General features: G+C 44.2%; 1 protein-coding gene across 9 annotated transcripts in view; it reads left to right on the top strand.

Annotated features, from left to right (window-relative positions):
* mcf2l2 (MCF.2 cell line derived transforming sequence-like 2) overlaps positions 1–21,797 on the top strand; it is a 373,245-nt gene that overhangs the window by 210,550 nt on the left and 140,898 nt on the right. For all 9 annotated transcript variants that reach the window (XM_034180353.1, XM_034180346.1, XM_034180350.1 and 6 more), the window contains exons 22-23: positions 4,122–4,202; positions 8,245–8,385. In XM_034180353.1, coding sequence (XP_034036244.1) covers positions 4,122–4,202; positions 8,245–8,385 — 222 coding nt within the window. The remainder of the gene's footprint in view (positions 1–4,121; positions 4,203–8,244; positions 8,386–21,797) is intronic.

The raw sequence follows: 21,797 nt of genomic DNA, 5'->3' as shown, positions 1-21,797 counted from the left end.
ATGGAACTAAACAATGGCTAAAGTATCAAAAATAACAATGTAAAACCTAACAGAATAAACCAAGATGAAAATAAACAACTAATAAATCAAAGCTGGGGCGTGTGAAGGGAAAAAGAAAGAGGAAAAAACTGACTCCACGCCCAGAGCCGGCCAAAATCGTGACACCTTTAGTGTTTTTGAAACCTCAAGCAGACCAGACTCTGAGGGGTGAACCACTACTTCGGCCATTCTATAGCAATAACAGAGACCAAATTAGCAAAGTACTCACAGATAATCATCAAACATCAACCAAAGACAGGTTCACACTCAAACAAAAGTGGAATTTTAAGTTGTTTTGAACAGAGGAGATACTGACAATGTTACCTGTAGAATCCAAATGTTAGTGGAGGCGGTGCTGAATCCAGGACATAGTGTCCTCTGTGCTTCTCTTAACCTTGCAGTCCAATTGGGGGGTGTAGTTTTGGCTTGCATTATGGCAGGATGGTTTGCAGCAGCAGTTTCTCTCGGTACTTCATTGTTATGGGAGAAAGGACAATTGAAGGTTATTGATTAAGTCTGATGCAGAACAGCAGGACTCACAAGATAATGAATGAACAATTGCAAGTTCCATGGCAAAGGTCCAAAGCACCCTTGCTAGGATGCTGTCAGGCAGTGGGGCCTTGCCTGGCTTCCACTGGCTTTGTATGTCAAGGTTAAACTTGGTACAAAATGTCAGTTGTTTAACATCTCGGACAAGAATAAAATTGGGCATGGTTTGATTCCAATTATGGCCACCAGGGGCAGTATTTCTGAAACAGTTTTCACAGCAGTGGCCTTTGACTGTCAACCCACATGACAAGAAATGGACTTTTCCCAGTGTGTCATGGTATCACAGCTTTTGTGAATGTGTTTTAAAATTCCACACTGTTTCCAGAAAAGGTGAATTTTGATCATATTGGTGACATATTTTTAATTCTTTATTTGAATGTTACTGAATTTTTTTTAGTGGTGACAGAAAATTGTTATTATGTAATCATAAAACACAGGTGTAATATCCAGCCAAGAACCATTTTTATGTCATGACTTAGCATCTTTATGGCATCAATATGCTAAGAGACTTTGTGTGTGTGTGTGTGTATGTGTGTGTCCCTCTCCTGTCCAAACGTCAACTCAGAATTTAGCAAAACCTGGATCACATAGAGTGCATATGGAAAGTATTCACAGCGCTTCACTTTTTCCACATTTTGTTGTGTTACAGCCTTATTCTAAAATGGATTAAATTCATTTTCCGCCTCAAAATTCTACTCACAACACCCCATAATGACAACATGAAAAAAGTTTACAATTTTTGCAAATTTATATATATATATATATATATATATATATATATATATATATATATATATATATATATATATATATATATATATATATATATATATACGAGGGCTGTCAATAAAGTAATGGTCCTTTTTATTTTTTTCAAAAACTATATGGATTTCATTCATATGTTTTTACGTCAGACATGCTTGAACCCTCGTGCGCATGCGTGAGTTTTTCCACGCCTGTCGGTGACGTCATTCGCCTGTGAGCACTCCTTGTGGGAGGAGTCGTCCAGCCCCTCGTCGGAATTCCTTTGTCTGAGAAGTTGCTGAGAGACTGGCGCTTTGTTTGATCAAAATTTTTTCTAAACCTGTGAGACACATCGAAGTGGACATGGTTCGAAAAATTAAGCTGGTTTTCAGTGAAAATTTTAACGGCTGATGAGAGATTTTGAGGTGATTCTGTCGCTTTAAGGACTTCCCACGGAGCGAGACGTCGCGCAGCGCTCTCAGGCAGCGTCATCAGCCTGTTCAAGCTGAAAACCTCCACATTTCAGGCTCTAGTGATCCAGGACGTCGTGAGAGAACAGAGAAGTTTCAGAAGAAGTCGGTTTCAGCATTTTATCCGGATATTCCACTGTTAAAAGAGATTTTTTTAATGAAAGACGTGCGGACGGGTCCACGTGTCGGGACACAGCCGGCGCGGTGTTGCGGCACAGGAAAAACACCTCCGTGTTGATAACCATTTGTAAAATCCAGGCGGCTTTTGATGGCTTTCAGTGGAGTGAGTATATGAGAAATTGTTTAACAGGCAGGACATGTTCCAACTTGTCCTTAAGGCTTCCAACAGAGGTGTTTTTCCTGTGGCGGAGCGTCGCGGCGGCTGCGTCCCGACGCGCGGACCCGTCCGCACGTCTTTCATTAAAAAAATCTCCTTTAACAGTGGAATATCCGGATAAAATGCTGAAACCGACTTCTTCTGAAACTTCTCTGTTCTCTCACGACGTCCTGGATCAATAGAACCTGAAATGTGGAGGTTTTCAGCTTGAACAGGCTGACGACAGCGGCTGAGAGCGCTGAGCGACGTCTCGCACCGTGGGAAGTCCTTAAAGCGACAGTATCACCTCAAAATCTCTCATCAGCCGTTAAAATTTTCACTGAAAACCAGCTTAATTTTTCGAACCGTGTCCACTTCGATGTGTCTCACAGGTTTAGAAAAAAATTTGATCAAACAAAGCGCCAGTCTCTCAGCAACTTCTCAGACAAAGGAATTCCGACGAGGGGCTGGACGACTCCTCCCACAAGGCGTGCTCACAGGCGAATGACGTCACCGACAGGCGTGGAAAAACTCACGCATGCGCACGAGGGTTCAAGCATGTCTGACGTAAAAACATCTGAATGAAATCCATATAGTTTTTGAAAAAAATAAAAAGGACCGTTACTTTATTGACAGCCCACGTATATATATATATATATAAAACACTAGGAAGTTGCATGTACATAAGTATTCACGCCATTTCCTCAATACTCTGTTGATGCACCTTTGGCAGCAATTACAGCCTCAGGTCAACTTGAATATGATGCCACAAGCTTGGTGCACCTATCTTTGAGCAGTTTTGTCCATTCCTCTTTGCAGCACCTCTAGAGCTTCATCAGGTTGGATGGGGAGTGTCAGTGCACAGCCATTTTCAGATCACTCCAGAGATGTTCAATCAGATTCAGGTCTGGGCTCTGGCTGAGCCACTCCAGGACATTCACAGAGTTGTCCTGAAGCCACTCCTTTGATATCTTGGCTGTGCGCTTAGGGTCATTATTCTTCTGAAAGATGAACTGTCGCCACAACCTGGCATCAAGAGCGCTCTGGAACAAGTTTTCATCCTGGATGTCTCTGTACATTGCTGCATTCATCTTTCCCTCAATCCTGACTAGTCTCCCAGTTCCTGCCGCTGAAAAACATCCCCACAGCACCACCACCACCACCATCATGCTTTACTGTAGGGATGGTGCCTGGTGTCCTCCAAACATGATACACCAAAGAGTTCAAATTGTCTCATCAGACCAGAGAATTTTGTTTCTCATGGTCTGAGCATCCTAAATGGGTTTCCTAAGGAGGGTGGCTGCACTGTGCACAATTTCTCCAGTCACGGTCACAGAAGCCTATAACTTCTCGATTGTCTCGTTGTCTTGGTGGCTTTCCTCACTCTTCTCCTTCTTGCACAGTCACTCAGTTTTGGAGAACTATCTACTCTCCACAGATTTACCATGGAGTGTCATACTGTTTGTATTTCTTCATAACTGATGTAAATAAAGTCCAAGACATATTCAGTGACTTGGAAATGTTCATGTATCCATCCTCTGACTTGTCTGAAGAAAACAGGCAACAAAACATTATATGTAGGTATTATACCAAAGCATTCCATTACTTATGCAATCCATTTTCTTGGCTTTTATATTTTTATTAATTTATATCAAGCTGTAGAGATTTATGATGAGTTTGAGTTTAAGCAAGATAATTTTAGACATTTCTATGTTGAGAAGCCTGATTTACTTTTGGTATTTGAAATGGCATAAATACATTTAAATGTGTGAAATACCAAGGGGCAAGGCACTTTAAAACTCTAAGTGCGAACAGTACAGAAACATCCACCAGATTACCTTCTACAGATTCCTGAAAACTGTTTTGCCCATTATCTCAGAGACACGGTATCACAACAAAAGTGAAAAAGGAAAGGTTGTATGGGCTGTCGAGATGAAGTGGTCTAATGAGCGGCGTTGTGTGGTTGATCATCTCTGTGTGGACTGTGGACTGTGTGTTCACAGGGTAACCTGAGCGAGCTGGGGAAGCTGCTGATGCAGGGGTCTTTCAACGTGTGGACTGACCATAAGAAAGGACACAGCAAGGTACAACATCACGCTAAAGTCACATGGATTAAACTATAATTAGAGTTCCACTTAAAAACTGCTGATGAGAAGATTTTCATGTCAAATGAAACTAATGGCTCTGTCACATTGCACCAGACAGTGGTCACAGTAGGCTCTGTCAGAAATAAACTGTTTTTGACAGAGTCAGACAAAAAGGCATGTACACATCGCAAAAGGTCATGTTGCATGATTATGCTGACAACATTATTTTGGTTATTGCTTCCATTCTCGCAGAACTGATTATATTCCACAATCCATATTGTGATCTATTTTTATATGAACATCTTATCATGTAAATCTTCCACTGCCATGCAAAATATATAGTGGGGCGGCATAGTAAAACAATTGTTCATTTTGTGGTAAAAGTATGGAATTTGGCACACATATTCTAAATTAAATAATGTTTTTTTTTTCAGATATGGAGCCATCCTGGAGTTGACCTCTAATGAGCTACAGGGGTCAATAAAAAATTATACAGGGGTCAAAATTTTAAAATGCTCCAATTATGTTGAAAACTATACCACATTAGTTGTCTGAACTATCATTAGTTTGAACTATCTATGACTGAATGTTCTGGAGTTATGGGGTGAAAATGATAAAAATGGTGGCAAAGGTAAGTTTCAGTTTGTACAGGGGTCAAAAGTTAAAGTTGCTCCAATTTTGGTAAAAAGTGATGCAAATTATTGGTTGAAATAAAATTATTAATAAATGGAATAGTTTTGACGGTGCTGAGTGTTTTGTCTCCAAAGTAAAGGTCATAAAAGGTCGACGTTCCATTGGATTCTATGACGTATGGCATATGTTACCCCATAACATGATAACTAAGCATGACAGATGGCGCAAAGTATTCCTTTTTAAAATGCTATTAACTCAACCAATAATTTGCATCGTTTTGTGCTCCAGGCTGGCTCCATATCTGAAAATAGACATTCGTTAATTTAGAATATGTGTGCCAAATTCCATGCTTTTATCGCAGAATGAACAATTTTTTTGGAAATTTTAGCTAAGCTGCACCACTAATAGTGCATCATTTCTCAAAGCCAAATACGAGGGCTGTCCATAAAGTATAGGTCCTTTTTATTTTTTTCAAAAACTATATGGATTTCATTCATATGTTTTTACGTCAGACATGCTTGAACCCTCGTGCGCATTGCGTGAGTTTTTCCACGCCTGTCGGTGACGTCATTCGCCTGTGAGCACTCCTTGTGGGAGGAGTCGTCTAGCCCCTCGTCGGAATTCCTTTGTCTGAGAAGTTGCTGAGAGACTGGCGCTTTGTTTGATCAAAGTTTTTTCTAAACCTGTGAGACACATCGAAGTGGACATGGTTCGAAAAATTAAGCTGGTTTTCAGTAAAAATTTTAACAGCTGATGAGAGATTTTGAGGTGATACTGTCGCTTTAAGGACTTCCCACGGTGCGAGACGTCGCGCAACGCTCTCAGGCGCCGTCGTCAGCCTGTTTCAAGCTTAAAACCTCCACATTTCAGGCTCTATTGATCCAGGACGTCGTGAGAGAACAGAGAAGTTTCAGAAGAAGTCGGTTTCAGCATTTTATCCAGATATTCCACTGTTAAAGGAGATTTTTTTAATGAAAGACGTGCGGGCGGATTGCAGCGTCGGCTCGCAGCCGCCGCGACGCTCCGCCACAGGAAAAACACCTCTGTTGGAAGCCTTAAGGACAAGTTGGAACATGTCCAGCTGTTAAACAATTTCTCATATACTCACTCCACTGAAAGCCATCAAAAGCCGCCTGGATTTTACAAATGGTTATCAACACGGAGGTGTTTTTCCTGTGCCGCCGCACCGCGCCGGCTGCGTCCCGACACGCGGACCCGTCCGCACGTCTTTCATTAAAAAAATCTCCTTTAACAGTGGAATATCCGGATAAAATGCTGAAACCGACTTCTTCTGAAACTTCTCTGTTCTCTCACGACGTCCTGGATCAATAGAGCCTGAAATGTGGAGGTTTTAAGCTTGAAACAGGCTGACGACGGCGCCTGAGAGCGCTGCGCGACGTCTCGCACCGTGGGAAGTCCTTAAAGCGACAGTATCACCTCAAAATCTCTCATCAGCTGTTAAAATTTTTACCGAAAACCAGCTTACTTTTTCGAACCATGTCCACTTCAATGTGTCTCACAGGTTTAGAAAAAATTTTGATCAAACAAAGCACCAGTCTCTCAGCAACTTCTCAGACAAAGGAATTCCGACAAGGGGCTGGACGACTCCTCCCACAAGGAGTGCTCACAGACGAATGACGTCACCGACAGGCGTGGAAAAACTCACGCATGCGCACGAGGGGTCAAGCATGTCTGACGTAAAAACATATGAATGAAATCCATATAGTTTTTGAAAAAAATAAAAAGGACCTATACTTTATGGACAGACCTCGTATGTCAATAAGACACAAATGACAAGCTTAAAAACCTTTGTCTTAAAAAGACTGAGAATGGTGAAACACAAACAATGCAAATACTGAAAAAAAATCTCACGAAATGTGAACGCACATCTCGCAAAACAAAATATCCATAGTTGTGAAGAAATTCACAACTATGGATATTTTGTGTCACTCTAAATTATTTTTTTGATCATTAATGGAGCAAATCACAAGAATAACATAGAAAATGTGCACATTTTCCAAAATATATTCAACTCATCAACAACTTATGCACTTCTTTGTTGATTTCTCCTTTGCCTAGTTGAGTGGTATGTTCCAGCTTTCACCTCATGAAATATTTGAGCCATTGAAAGAATGTAAAAACATTCATTATTTGCTTTATATAATGACAAAAATAGATCCTTGTCATGATATTTTATTAGTTTATAAACAACAGAAAAGAGACTTACATTTTGGTGTGCATCACTGGTGCTTTGACATCAACAATCCAACACGAACTTTAAATAGGAGTCCAAAATTGTTCTCAGTCAACTTATAAAGACCATTTCTGATGATGTAGTCCGTGACGCCGTCTACTGATTTCATGTACAGACTGCCATTTGCTTTCCTCACTCCAGCAAAAAAATCACGTCAGAAATTTATCCAACTTTTCATCCCAACTTCATCCAAACACCTCTTCATGCCTCCAGATGGCTTACGGCATAGGTGATTTGGTATTTCTTTTGTTAGAAGAATTAACACCATCAATTAGCTCCTTCAAATCTTCATCCATCGGCAAAACAAACTCCGTCATGTTGAGCTAAACACGCCACATGGTTGCAGCGTGCAATGGTACAAAATGTATGGAACCAAATTTGCACAGTAAATGGAACCAATTTGCATTCTAAATGTAACGCAACACAAATGGGACGAATAATCCATGTCACGTGACATACAAAGCACCAATCAAATGACAAGGATCCACTCAGCTGTTATATAATAGCTACTAATTTAGGTCTGTTTGCTCCTCTTTTTGTGCATTTTGGGCAGTTTGGGCTACTAGAGCGCAGTCATACTTTCATATATGCACAAAATATGAAGTAGTTATCAGATCTACTGAAATATGCATTTCTGTCAGTCCCTCTGTATGTCTGTTCAACACTTTCTTTCTTTTTTTATCCAATATAATTCAGAATAAAAGTAAGTCCCTTCGGCTGCTCCCTGTTTTGCACTCGGGGTCGCCACAGCAAATCTAAAGTTGATCTGCATGTTGGATTGGCACAGGTTTTACGCCAGATGCCCTTCCTGAGGCAAATCCACATTACCTGGGATTTGAACCGGGAACCTTCCGCACTGAAACTAAGCGCACTAACCACTTGGCCACCACCCCTGTATCCACAAAACGTGTGTTTTTGTGTTCCATAAAGTCAACAGTTTAGCTTTATTTTCAGGTAAGAAATTCCATGCAATAAAAAATAAAAAAAGCTTTCTTTCAAAATATAACATAAAAGATTTAAAGTTATTGATAAATGCAGGCAGGCGGACATGATGACTGATGGATCATATTGCAGTCAAACAAAGTTAATTCGAACTGCTGTCAGACTGTGCGGACAGACTCTGTATCTAACTGATTGATGATCTGGATTCAGGTGAAGGACCTTGCAAGGTTTAAGCCCATGCAGAGGCACCTGTTCCTGTATGACAAGATGCTGCTGTTCTGCAAGAAACGAGAAGAGACCACAGATGGACACGAGAAGACACCATCCTACGGCTTCAAACATTCACTCAAGGTATGTCAATCTTTGACTCTCATAAGGAGATCTTCTCTTAAATCACTTTAGGGATTTCAGTGAACCTTCACACAATGGTAGTACACCACATGAAGATTTAAATGAAGGAAAATAATTCTGGACTGACATCTTTCAGGAGAGATAACTGGACTTATGTGTTTATTTGTTGAGTCCATATTGGGCTCTTTAATATAGAGTTTATTACTTCAGGTATTTAATCACAGGTAATCCACCTGACTGTGGCTACTTTTGAGGGATGGGGCTGGGTCATTTGTCTGCTTGAGTGGTTGCCATCTAGGACCCAAGATGGACATATTGTTTTAGATGCAGTGTAGTGTTGCACCAGTGTATTCTCCCAGACCTGGCCTGATCACAAAAAAACATTTACTACCAGGATATATAGAGCAAGTAGCGTAATGGGATAAGGAGTTTGACTACCAGTGTGTTGACCTGGATTTAATTCCTACTTGTCTGTCCTTGGACAAGACACTTCATTTGCATTGTCTCAGTCCACCCAGCTGTAAATGGGTACTAGGGCTGCCACAAATCATTATTTTGATAATCGACTAGTCACCAATTATTTCTGCGATTAGTCGACTAATGGGATCATAGCCTATACAGCTGCTGTTATATAACCATCATTAGCTTTAAGCTTGAAGTGTTTAAGGTAAGTGCTAACTAAAAATAAAGACAATTAAGATGATAGTTCATTCAACTTTAGGGGAGGTGATGGTCTAGTGGTTAAAGTGTTGGGCTTGAGACCAGAAGATCCTCGGTTCAAATCCCCACTTGACTGGAACATCACTAAGGGCCCTTGGGCAAGGTCCTTAATCCCCTATTGCTCCTGGTGTGTAGTGAGCGCCTTGTATGGCAGCATCCTGACATCGGGGTGAATGTGAGGCATAATTGTAAAGCGTCTGATGCAGATGGAAAAGGGCTATATAAATACAGTCCATTTACCATTTAACTTTTACTTGGTAACAAAGTCGTTCATTGAAGAAGAATGTATTTTTTAGCACTGTAATGTAGCGTTATAAAACACTGGTGTTATCACATTTCCTATTCAAATATAACATCACTGTTATAACGTTACAGAAAACACCTATGTGTGCTAAGGCTAATGAAATCGTCATTGTTAATGTTAACGTTTACAGCTAAGTAAATAGCTCACTATAGACGTTAATGTTAGTGGCTAACTAGCCAATTAGTTTACCAAGACGACTCTCACTTCGTCAGAATCAGCCACAACGTGTTTCCTTCTCAGATGCTCCTGCATTGCTGTTGTACTGCTGTGGAAGGCAAGTTCTGCTTTTCAGATTTTGCATTTCACATTTTTCTCTTTAATTTGGTTAAAATGCTCCCAAACCTTTGCACTTCATTGCCAGCTAGCCATGAGATTGTTTGAGTTTAACTTTTCTGGTGACATCACGGCTGATCCGGATTACCAATACTGTGCATGTGCAGAGAAGGCAGCAGAAGGTACTGCCGCAGTTTTGAGAGAAAAACAAAGCTTAAAAAAAAATTAACGATTATGCCGATTATTAAATTAGTTGTCGACTATTTTGATAGTCAACGTAATCGTGACTAGTCGACTAATTGTGGCAGCCCTAATGGGTACTGGGCTTGGTCCGGAGAGGTAACCTGTGATGAACTGTCATCCTGACTCTCATACACTTCACGCTGATATGAAGTCCAAGCATGAGCATTGGCACCAACCAGCCTCAAGGGATATATAGGTCTCCTCTGAACCATATATATAATTCATGCAAGCAAGTCATATTTTGACACTGGGGTCTTTTTGTGAACTTGTTCACAGATCTCTACTTCATAAATATGGAATCAATTATGGGATCTGACATTCAATGTCTTCTAAAGCCCACCCCCAAAAGTCTTTTGGTTGGATCCAATCCAAAATTTCAAATTGTTAGTTCTCGATCAGATTGAACTGTTCACCAAGATTTAGATTTGCTGGATCTCCGACTCTTTTCAGATCCACCTTCAGCAGTTAAACTACATTTTTGAAAATGATCTCTATTCAGTGAACTAAGCCATCAGAGTTTCACACCAGGTTACTTTGGCACCCTGAACATAAGATAAGATATTCCTTTATTGTCCCACAGCTGGGACATTTATATTAGTTCAGCAGCAAGTGACAACAGAGTGTATAAAAAGGGAAGAAAGAAGAAAAATACTACACTTTACACACCTGTGAGACACAATAGACTGTTGTTGCATGGTTTGGCACATTCACAATGAATACTCTGCAAGTCACTCAATGTAGAACGCCTTGGGGAGCGGCACCTTTTTATGCAGGCATGCATCCTCTGTGTAACTACACGGACATGACTGAATCTACAAATAACATGGCAGCAAATACCTGTAATTTGCCCAAAGAAATGTGGACAAAGTCCAAAAAAGCGCACATTTTTGCCACAGCTTTATTCTGAAAAATCATTCAGAATTGCAGCAGTAAAAACAGCTTGTGTGCAACTACATTTAATGTCTTGATTCAAACGTGCTTCACACATGTGACAGCTGTGTTTGGGAGGAAAGCTGGAAAAACTATTGTGTGGGCCGCCAGAAGAGGAGGTACTGCTGGCCCACCACCAGAGGGCGCCCTGCCTGAAGTGCGGGCTTCAGGCAAGAGAGGGCGCTGCCGCCACGGACACAGCCGGGGGTGACAGCTGTCACTCATTATCTCATGACAGCTGTCACTCATCTACACTTCATCATACCACTCCATAAAAACCGGACGTCATCTCCACCTCGTTGCCGAGATATCATCGACCTGTGAAGGTAATATTCTCAGCCTTAAAACTAACTGTGTCTTAGTCTGAACCCGTTTTACAGCTGTTTTCCTGTGGAGTGCCTTATCTGGGAGATTGGCGTAATCAGCGACGGCTTCACACCCCAGCCAGATAAGTGTTTGGGACAGGAGCTGCATGAGTGTGTGTGAGAGGTGGAGGTGGACTCTCCACCATTGTTGCTACTGGGTGTGCACACACCCACATCTTATTGTTTCTGCTCGTCGACAGCAGTACCAGATCCGACATTCGGAGACGGTGGCCACCTGGGGACTCGGGACTTGGCGGCTCCAGTATTCTCCAGGTTCGGTGGCGGAGGAAATCGTGTGGTTCTGGTTCTTCTCAGGACAGACGTCTTCTATCCTCGAGCCTGCCCACACGTCACATTTGTGGATTGACTGTTTGCAAAATTCTGTATTCCTCTGTATTGTGGTTGTGCTCATTCACAACAGTAAAGTGTTCATATTCGACTCTTTCATTGTCCGTTCATTTATGCCCCCTGTTGTGGGTCCGTGTCACTACACTTTCCCAACAGGATATCTCGGCCAATGTCATGGATCCCGAGGGGCGTCACCCATCTGTTGAACAGCCAGTGGAAGAGCAGGGTGCACAGGCGTCTGCAGGAGGCGTGATTGGTGAGTTGCAGCAAATCCTCACCGCCTTTACCGCTCGGTTGGATCTGATGACCGAGCAAAACGTCATCCTTAATCGCAGGATGGAGGCTCTCACCGCACAGGTGGAAGCGCGCGCTCAGGGCGCTGCTGCAGCTCCTCCTCCTGCCGACCCAGTGCAGAATAAAGACGTTCCACTGCGCGGACTTCCTTATGCAGTGTTCGCTCGTCTTTGCACAACGACCCGTAATGTACGCGTCTGACGCCAGTAAGGTGGCTTATGTAATTAACTTGCTTCGTGGTGAGGCACGCGCTTGGGTTACGGCGCTTTGGGAGCAAAAGCCACGGCTCCTTACCACTTATACTGGGTTTGTGAGGGAGTTCAGAACAGTTTTTGATCACCCTAACAGAGGAGAGACTGCTTCAACAGTGCTGCTGTCAATGAGACAGGATCGCCAGAGCGCAGCCGAATATGCAGTCGACTTCCGCATCGCGGCTGCGAGGTCCGGCTGGAATAACGTTGCGCTCCGCGCCGCCTTCATAAATGGACTGTCGTCGGTCCTGAAGGAGCACCTGGTAGCGAAGGAAGAACCGCGGGATTTAGATGGGCTTATTGATATCGTTATACGGTTAAACAATTGGTTGGAGGAACGCCGTCGGGAGTGAGACAAAGGACGTGGCCGGGCACGCGCCGTCCCTCTCCCTTCCAGGTCCGAAAAGGTTCCGCCCTCCCCATGCTCCACAGCCTCAGTGCTCCGTGTGGCAACAGCTCCCCCTGCTGACGAAGCTATGGACACGAGCAGGGCCACATTTAACAGACAGAGGAGGCTGGCCCGCAGGGAGTGCTTTGTCTGCGGCTCGAGTGAGCACCAGCAGAGAGACTGCCCCAAGCGGTTTAAACACCAACGCCCGCCCCTAGAAAGTGGGCTTAGGGTGGGCCAAGACATTCACGTGGGACACACACATATTTCCACATGACTCCCAGTTACAATCCTGAGCGGGGATTTAACCCTTCAAGCCCCAGCACTGGTGGACACGGGGTCAGAAGGGAATCTGCTAGACAGCAGATGGGCTAGGGAGGTAGGGCCCCCTCTGGTGGCGCTCCCTTCGCCATTGCAGGTGCGGGCACTAGATGGCACCCTTCTCCCTTTAATCACGCACAAGACACAACCTGTAACTCTGGTGGTGTCTGGAAATCATCTGGAGGAGATCGAGTTTTTTGTGACTCCTTCTACCTCCCGAATGATTTTGGGCTTCCCGTGGATGTTGAAACACAATCCCCGGATTGATTGAAGTCTGGGGTGGTGGTTCAGTGGAGCGAAACCTGCCATCGGATGTGTTTAGGTTCCTCGGTTCCTCCCGGTTTACAGGCTAAAGAGGAGGTCAAAGTCCCTCCCAATCTGACGGCGATGCCGGTTGAGTACCACAATCTTGCTGACATCTTCAGCAAGGATCTGGCACTCACCCTTCCCCCGCACCGTCCGTACGATTGTGCCATTGATTTGATTCCAGGCGTGGAGTTCCCGTCCAGCAGGCTGTACAACCTCTCACGACCTGAGCGCGAATCAATGGAGACCTACATCCGGGACTCATTAGCTGCCGGGCTGATCCGGAATTCCACCTCCCCGATGGGTGCAGGTTTCTTTTTTGTGGGCAAGAAAGATGGCGGACTCCGTCCATGCATTGATTACAGGGGGCTGAATGAGATTACGGTTCGCAATCGATACCCGTTGCCCTTGTTAGATTCCGTGTTCACCCCCCTGCATGGAGCCAAAATCTTTACAAAGTTGGATCTTAGGAATGCGTATCACCTGGTTCGGGTCCGGAAGGGAGACGAGTGGAAGACGGCATTTAACACCCCATTAGGTCATTTTGAGTACCTGGTCATGCCGTTCGGCCTCACTAACGCCCCCGCGACGTTCCATGCTTTGGTTAATGATGTCTTGCGGGACTTCCTGCACCGATTCGTCTTCGTATATCTGGACGATATACTCATCTTTTCTCCGGACCCTGAGACTCATGTCCAGCATGTACGTCAGGTCCTGCAGCGGTTGTTGGAGAACCGGCTGTTTGTGAAGGGCGAGAAGTGCGAGTTCCACCGCACTTCTTTGTCCTTCCTGGGGTTTATCATCTCCTCCAACTCCGTCGCCCCTGATCCGGCCAAGGTTGAGGCGGTGAGAGATTGGCCCCAACCAACAAACCGTAGGAAGCTGCAACAGTTCCTCGGCTTTGCAAATTTCTACAGGAGGTTCATTAAGGGCTACAGTCAGGTAGTTAGCCCCCTGACAGCCCTGACCTCTCCAAAAGTCCCCTTCACCTGGTCGGATCAGTGCGAAGCCGCGTTCAAGGAGTTGAAACGACGGTTCTCGACTGCACCAGTTCTGGTGCAGCCCGACCCTAGCCGCCAGTTTGTGGTTGAAGTGGATGCCTCTGACTCAGGGATAGGAGCCGTGCTATCCCAGAGCGGAGAGACCGATAAGGTTCTTCACCCGTGTGCCTACTTTTCTCGCAGGTTGACCCCGGCTGAACGGAACTATGACGTCGGCAACCGAGAACTCCTTGCGGTGAAAGAGGCTTTTGAGGAGTTGAGACACCTGTTGGAGGGAGCGTCTGTGCCGTTCACGGCTTTCACTGACCATCGGAACCTGGAGTATATCAGGACCGCCAAGCGGCTGAACCCCAGGCAAGCCCGCTGGTCACTGTTCTTCGGACGTTTTGACTTCCGGATCACCTATCGCCCCGGGACCAAGATCCAGAGATCGGATGCCTTGTCCCGGGTACACGAAGACGAAGTCAAAACTGAGCTGTCGGATCCACCGGAGCCCATCATTCCGGAGTCCACTTTCGTGGCAACCCTCACCTGGGACATGGAGAAGACCGTCCGGGAGGCCCTGGCACGGAGCCCGGATCCCGGAACTGGGCCGAAGAACCGACTTTACGTCCCACCAGAAGCCAGAGCTGCAATCTTGGAATTCTGTCACGGTTCCAAGCTCTCCTGTCATCCAGGGGTGCGAAGGACCATGGCAGTTGTCCGGCAGCGCTTCTGGTGGGCGTCTATGGAGACCGACGTCCGGGAGTATATCCAGGCCTGCACCACCTGTGCCAGGGACAAGGCAGACCACAAAAGGTCCCAAGGACTTCTCCAGCCGCTTCCTGTGCCTCATCGCCCCTGGTCCCATATCGGCCTGGATTTCGTCACGGGCCTCCCGCCATCCCAGGGCAACACCACCATCCTCACGATAGTGGACCGATTCTCCAAGGCGGCCCACTTCGTAGCCCTCCCGAAGCTCCCAACGGCCCAGGAGACAGCAGACCTCCTGGTCCACCACGTCGTCCGTCTACATGGGATACCAACTGACGTAGTCTCGGATCGTGGTCCCCAGTTTTCCTCTCAAGTCTGGAGGAGTCTCTGCAGAGAACTGGGGGCCACCGTGAGCCTCTCGTCCAGGTAGCACCCACAGACGAACGGACAGGCAGAACGGGCCAACCAAGAGTTGGAACAGACTGTGTGACATCCGCGCACCCGACGGCCTGGAGTAACCATCTGGCCTGGATCGAGTATGCACATAACAGCCAGGTGTCTTCTGCCACCGGCCTCTCCCCATTTGAGGTGTGCCTAGGGTACCAGCTCCCATTGTTTCCCGTGGTGGAGGGAGAGGTCGGTGTGCCCTCGGTCCAGGCCCACCTGCGGAGGTGCCGTCGGGTGTGGCGCACTGCCCGTTCTGCCTTGTTGAAAGCCCGGACGAGAGCTAAGACCCATGCAGACCGCCGGTGGTCCCCAGCCCCTGCATACCAGCCCGGGCAGGAGGTGTGGTTATCAACGAATGACATCCCCCTCCAAGTGGACTCCCCTAAGTTGAAGGACAGGCACATCGGACCATTTAAAATCCTCAAGATCCTCAGCCCTGCCGCAGTGAAGCTCCAACTCCCAGCTTCACTGCGGATCCACCCTGTTTTCCATGTGTCCAGACTGAAACCACACCACACCTCACCCCTCTGTGCTTCCAGTCCAGTTCCGCCTCCTGCTCGGATCATTGACGGGGAGCCGGCTTGGACAGTGCGCCGGCTCCTGGATGTCTGTCGAATGGGCCGGGAGTTCCAGTATTTGGTGGACTGGGAGGGGTATGGACCCAAAGAACGCTCCTGGGTAAAGAGGAGCTTCATCCTGGACCCGGCCCTCCTGGCCGATTTCTACCGCCGTCACCTGGATAAACCTGGTCGGGCACCAGGAGGCGCCCGTTGAGGGGGGGTCCTGTTGTGTGGGCCGCCAGAAGAGGAGGTACTGCTGGCCCACCGCCTGAAGTGCGGGCTTCAGGCACGAGAGGGCGCTGCCGCCACGGACACAGCCGGGGGTGACAGCTGTCACTCATTATCTCATGACAGCTGTCACCCATCTACACTTCATCATACCACTCCATAAAAACCGGACGTCATCTCCACCTCGTTGCCGAGATATCATCGACCTGTGAAGGTAATATTCTCAGCCTTAAAACTAACTGTGTCTTAGTCTGAACTCTTTTTACAGCTGTTTTCCTGTGGAGTGCCTTATCTGGGAGATTGGCGTAATCAGCGACGGCTTCACTTCACACCCCAGCCAGATAAGTGTTTGAGACAGGAGCTGCATGAGTGTGTTTGAGAGGTGGAGGTGGACTCTCCACCATTGTTGCTACTGGGTGTGCACACACCCACATCTTATTGTTTCTGCTCCTCACCAGCAGTACCAGATCCGACATTCGGAGACGGTGGCCACCTGGGAACTCGGGACTTGGCGGCTCCAGTATTCTCCAGGTTCAGTGGCGGAGGAAATCGTGTGGTTCTGGTTCTTCTCAGGACAGACGTCTTCTATCCTCGAGCCTGCCCACACGTCACATTTGTGGATTGACTGTTTGCAAAATTCTGTATTCCTCTGTATTGTGGTTGTGCTCATTCACAACAGTAAAGTGTTCATATTCGACTCTTTCATTGTCCTTCGGTCCGTGTCACTACACTTTCCCAACAAAAACAGTGGACTTTTCCATCAGGAAGCACTGCCAGGCAGACTGCGGAACACCATGAAAATGCTATGTTCCATTCATCAAAAACATTAAAGTGCATTGCTCCAGTCATCACAAAAAGAAAACACCAACTCAACATTTTTCAAGCATTTTAAAAACAGTAAAACGAGAACTGTTAGCCACGGAACATGTGGCCGAGGGCACAGTTTACTTTCGTTTTGAAGCAGGTTGCCATGTCTGTACTTTCTACACCAGCCTGTTTGGAGGTAAACCAGATTAAGCCATTTCATCCTGTTTTATTACTTTTTTTGGATCGTGGGTGATCATAGTACAACAGCACCCTATGGAATAAACTGTGAGAGCTGCTACTCGTACATGTTTTGGACAAATAGGCAACAACGGTCTATTAAGACAGTGAGCTCACATAATATTGCACATACAAGAACACAGTTATTGTACACGGTAATTAATTAAAAAGTCATTATACATTGAAAAAGCAGTCAGAAAGGCAGTTCAAGTGTGCTGTGTAAGTCTACTGTTACAGTGCTGACTGTGCAATCAGACAGCAGCAGGAAGAAAGGACCTACGGTGCTTCTCCTTACCACACACTGGGTGGAGCAACCAGTCACTGAAGGAACTGTTTGGCGCTGTCAGAGTACTACCTCAGCATGGATGGTGCACATTCCTCAACATGGATGATAGTTTAGCTATTATCCTCTTCTTTTCTTTCTCCTACACTGAAAAAAGTGAAACATCAGCGCACTTCATTAAAAATACTTATTTACATTGGTCTAATGGAAAATTATGGTTTCCAGTTTAAATCTGCTGGAATCACTTTACCAAATTATAAATATACATTGTGAAAAACTAAAAAAAATTAGCTGTAACAAATTCCATCAGTTTTTTTTAAGTTGATCCAGATGGAAAAGCGCTATATAAATGCAGTCCATTTACCATTTATCATTTTTTTCAGCCTACCACCTGCACTACACTCTAAAAACTAAAACGTTGAATTTAATTGATAAAGTTAAGGTAACTTTTTCCACATAACATTGTCAGTTAAGTGCAAAACAATATTGTAGTTGAAATTAATTAGATAAAAATAAACATTATTACTTAAATACCTAAAAGTAACAATTGCAAGTATACTTATTGAAAATAATAGTATTAATTACATTTAAAACATCTGTGTTTCATTTCTTAGAGTGTGGATCAAGCTGGCACCCAGAACTGGCACTGGCCCTCAACTGAAATTAATTAACACAACTAATTAAAATTTATGCACCCCCCAAGAGAATGGAGAAAAGGCAAGTTTTTCACCCCCTTTTTCTAAATGACAGGCCCCAGCAACTGCAGGTATAGAACAGAACTTTGCAAGCGCTCTTGTTCTATTCAAGGCAAGCAGCAGTGTTGCATGCAAACACCACAGTTACCACACACACACACACACACACACACACACACACACACACACACACACACACACACACACACACACACTTCAGTCGAAAAGGAAACACAAAGCTGGCCATGTGGCGCCTTTCTCGATGCATGATCCAGCTCATTGGTCTCTGAGTGCTGAGGACCTCAGTGGCTGGCGAAAGGAAAAACGGGATGCCCACTCTTCACCTGGCTGCCACAGATCTATGGTTACTTTCGAGAGGTGGGGATGGATCTATTGTCTGTTGGGGGTGGTTGTGAGCCAGGACACAAGGCGGTTTTGTGGTGTGGCGAAAGTGATGAGGACAGGCGCTGTGCTCCCAGACTTGAGCGTTCACTCCACGGTAGCTGTGCTTGAGCACTGCATCTAACCACAGCTCAGTTTAAGACCAGCAGAACCGCAGGCGTAAAGAGGAGTGAACCTCCAGTTGCTGATTAAACTGCGCAGGTGATTGATTGGGTATGAAAATAACAAGGGTGCAATTTGGAAACTAGCAATGACACTTGTGCTGCACTTACAAATCAAAACGTTTCATTGCACATCTTTATTGCATGTCAGACCGCGGTCATGCTGTGGGAAATGTTTTATATAAGTGGAGTCATCTGTCACTTACAATCACGTTTGGACTAATGGAAGATAGTTCCTGTTTATTTCATATCTCATATGTTCATTGACTAACAGTGTTGAATCTTTTCTGATTGTGTGAAATCAGCCTACAACCCCTGGCAAAAATTATGGAATCACCGGCCTCGGAGGGTGTTCATTCAATTGTTTAATTTTGTAGAAAAAAAGCAGATCACAGACATGACACAAAACTAAAGTCATTTCAAATGGCAACTTTCTGGCTTCAAGAAACACTATAAGAAATCAAGAAAAAAGATTGTGGCAGTCAGTAACGGTTACTTTTTTAGACCAAGCAGAGGAAAAAAATATGGAATCACTCAATTCTGAGGAATAAATTATGGAATCACCCTGTAAATTTTCATCCCCAAAACTAACACCTGCATCATATTAGATCTGCTTGTTAGTCTGTATCTAAAAAGGAGTGAACACACCTTTTTACAAACAACATGGGAAGGTTGTTAAAGGCAAACATACTGGTAGACTAAGGAAGACATCAAAGCGTCAAGACAGAAAACTTAAGCAATATGTCTCAAAAATCGACAAATGTACAACAAAACAAATGAGGAACGAATGGAAGGAAACTGGAGTCAACGTCTGTGACCGAACTGTAAGAAACCGCCTAAAGGAAATGGGATTTACATACAGAAAAGCTAAACGAAAGGCATCATTAACACCTAAACAGAAAAAAACAAGGTTACAATGGGCTAAAGAAAAGCAATCGTGGACTGTGGATGACTGGATGAAAGTCATATTCAGCGATGAATCTCGAATCTGCATTGGGCAAGGTGATGATGCTGGAACCTTTGTTTGGTGCCTTTCCAATGAGATTTATAAAGATGACTGCCTGAAGAGAACATGTCAATTTCCACAGTCATTGATGATATGGGGCTGCATGTCAGGTAAAGGCACTGGGGAGATGGCTGTTATTACATCATCAATAAATGCACAAGTTTATGTTGATATTTTGGACAATTGAAAGGATGTTTGGGGATGATGAAATCATTTTTCAAGATGATAATGCATCTTGCCATAGAGCAAAAACTGCAAAAATATTCCTTGCAAAAAGACACATAGGGTCAATGTCATGGCATAGGGTCAATGTCAATGAGCAGATCTGATTTGATGCAGGTGTTAATTTGGGGGATGAAAATTTACAGGGTGATTCCATAATTTTTTCCTCAGAATTGAGTGATTCCATATTTTTTTCCTCTGCTTGGTCTAAAAAAGTAACCGTTACTGACTGCCACAATCTTTTTTTCTTGATTTCTTATAGTGTTTCTTAAAGCCAGAAAGTTGCCATTTGAAATGACTTTAGTTGTGTGTCATGTCTGTGATCTGCTTTTTTTCTACAAAATTAAACAACTGAATGAACATCCTCTGAGGCCGGTGATTCCATAATTTTTGCCAGGGGTTGTATATCCATAACAAACCACTGGTCACAGTGGCCCATGGATGTGATCTTGCATGCGGTTTGATGATGTAACACGTGAGGTTTGAACCTTTAACTTTAACACAACCATGGCCCTTCAAGGAAAGCATCCGGGTGACATTTCAGCACATCTGACAACTTTACAGGCTCCCCAGAAATGTGGGGTGCATATCTGTGATTAACACCCCTCACCGTGTGCAGTATTTATCCACTTGGCCACTACATTAGGTGCACTGCTAATTACTGCGTTGGACCCATTTTTACCTTCAGAACTGTTTTAATTCTTCATGGCATGGATTCAGTAGCATGGTGGCAGCATCCCTCAGAAATTTTGGTCCACACTGAAATGAGAATGTCACACATTACACATGACCACTTGCTGGTATGAAGCAGGATGAATTCATGGTTTCTTGTTGCTAATAAAGAGGAGAATTTTCTTTCACCAAAACATCAAATCTAGGCTTGCGTCTCAGATGTATCTCCTGGCAAATGAAGTTTCAGGTCTTCTTTTTAAGAAAGTCCTCCTTTATACCACTTCATCATGAAGCTGTATAACTGGGAATACAACATGCAAAATATACACTATGCACAATTTCTTCAATCCACAGAAGCCTATAACTACTTCTTGGTTGTCTGGGTGTCTTGGTGGCTTTCCTCACTTTTCTCCTTCTTGCACAGTAACTCAGTTTTTTGAGAACTATCTACTCCACACAGAGTGCCATACTGCAATTTCTTTGTAATTGTTGTAAATAAAGTCCAAGACATATTCAGTGACTTGGAAATGTTCATATATCCATCCCCTAACTTGTTTTGGAAATGTTCATGTATTCATCCCCTGACTTGTTTTGGAAATGTTCAAGTATCCATCTCCTGAAATGTTTTGGAAATGTTCATGTATCCAACCGGTGACTTGTTTTGGAAATGTTCATGTATCCATCCCCTGAATTGTTTTGGAAATGTTCATGTATCCATCCCCTGACTTGTTTTGTAAATGTTCATGTATCCATCCCCTGAATTGTTTTGGAAATGTTCATGTACCCATCCCCTGACTTGTCTGAAGAAAACTGGCAGTAAAACTGATTATTTACACATTATACCAAAGCCCATTACTTATGCAACCTATCATCTTGGCTTTTACAGTGGGGAAAATACGTATTTGACCCCCTGTTAGTTTTGCAGGTTTTCCCACCTACAAAGAATGAAGAGGTCTGAAATTTTTTATCTTAGGTACACTTCAACTGTGAGAGACGGAATCTTAAAAAAAAAAAATCCAGAAAATCACATTGTATGATTTTTAAATAATTAATTAGCATTTTTATTGCATGGAATTAAAATGTGTGGAATACCAAGGGGCCAAATACTTTTGATATATATATATATATATATATATATATATATATATATATATATATATATATATGTGTGTGTGTGTGTGTGTGTGTGTGTGTGTGTGTGTGTGTGTGTGTGTGTGTGTATGTGTAGTCATTTTTGTTTTATTTGTCTGCATCT

This window comes from Thalassophryne amazonica, chromosome 10, assembly GCF_902500255.1.
Source record: "Thalassophryne amazonica chromosome 10, fThaAma1.1, whole genome shotgun sequence".
Classification (NCBI taxonomy): Eukaryota; Metazoa; Chordata; class Actinopteri; order Batrachoidiformes; family Batrachoididae; genus Thalassophryne; species Thalassophryne amazonica.
This window is presented reverse-complemented; position numbering and strand designations above follow the sequence as displayed.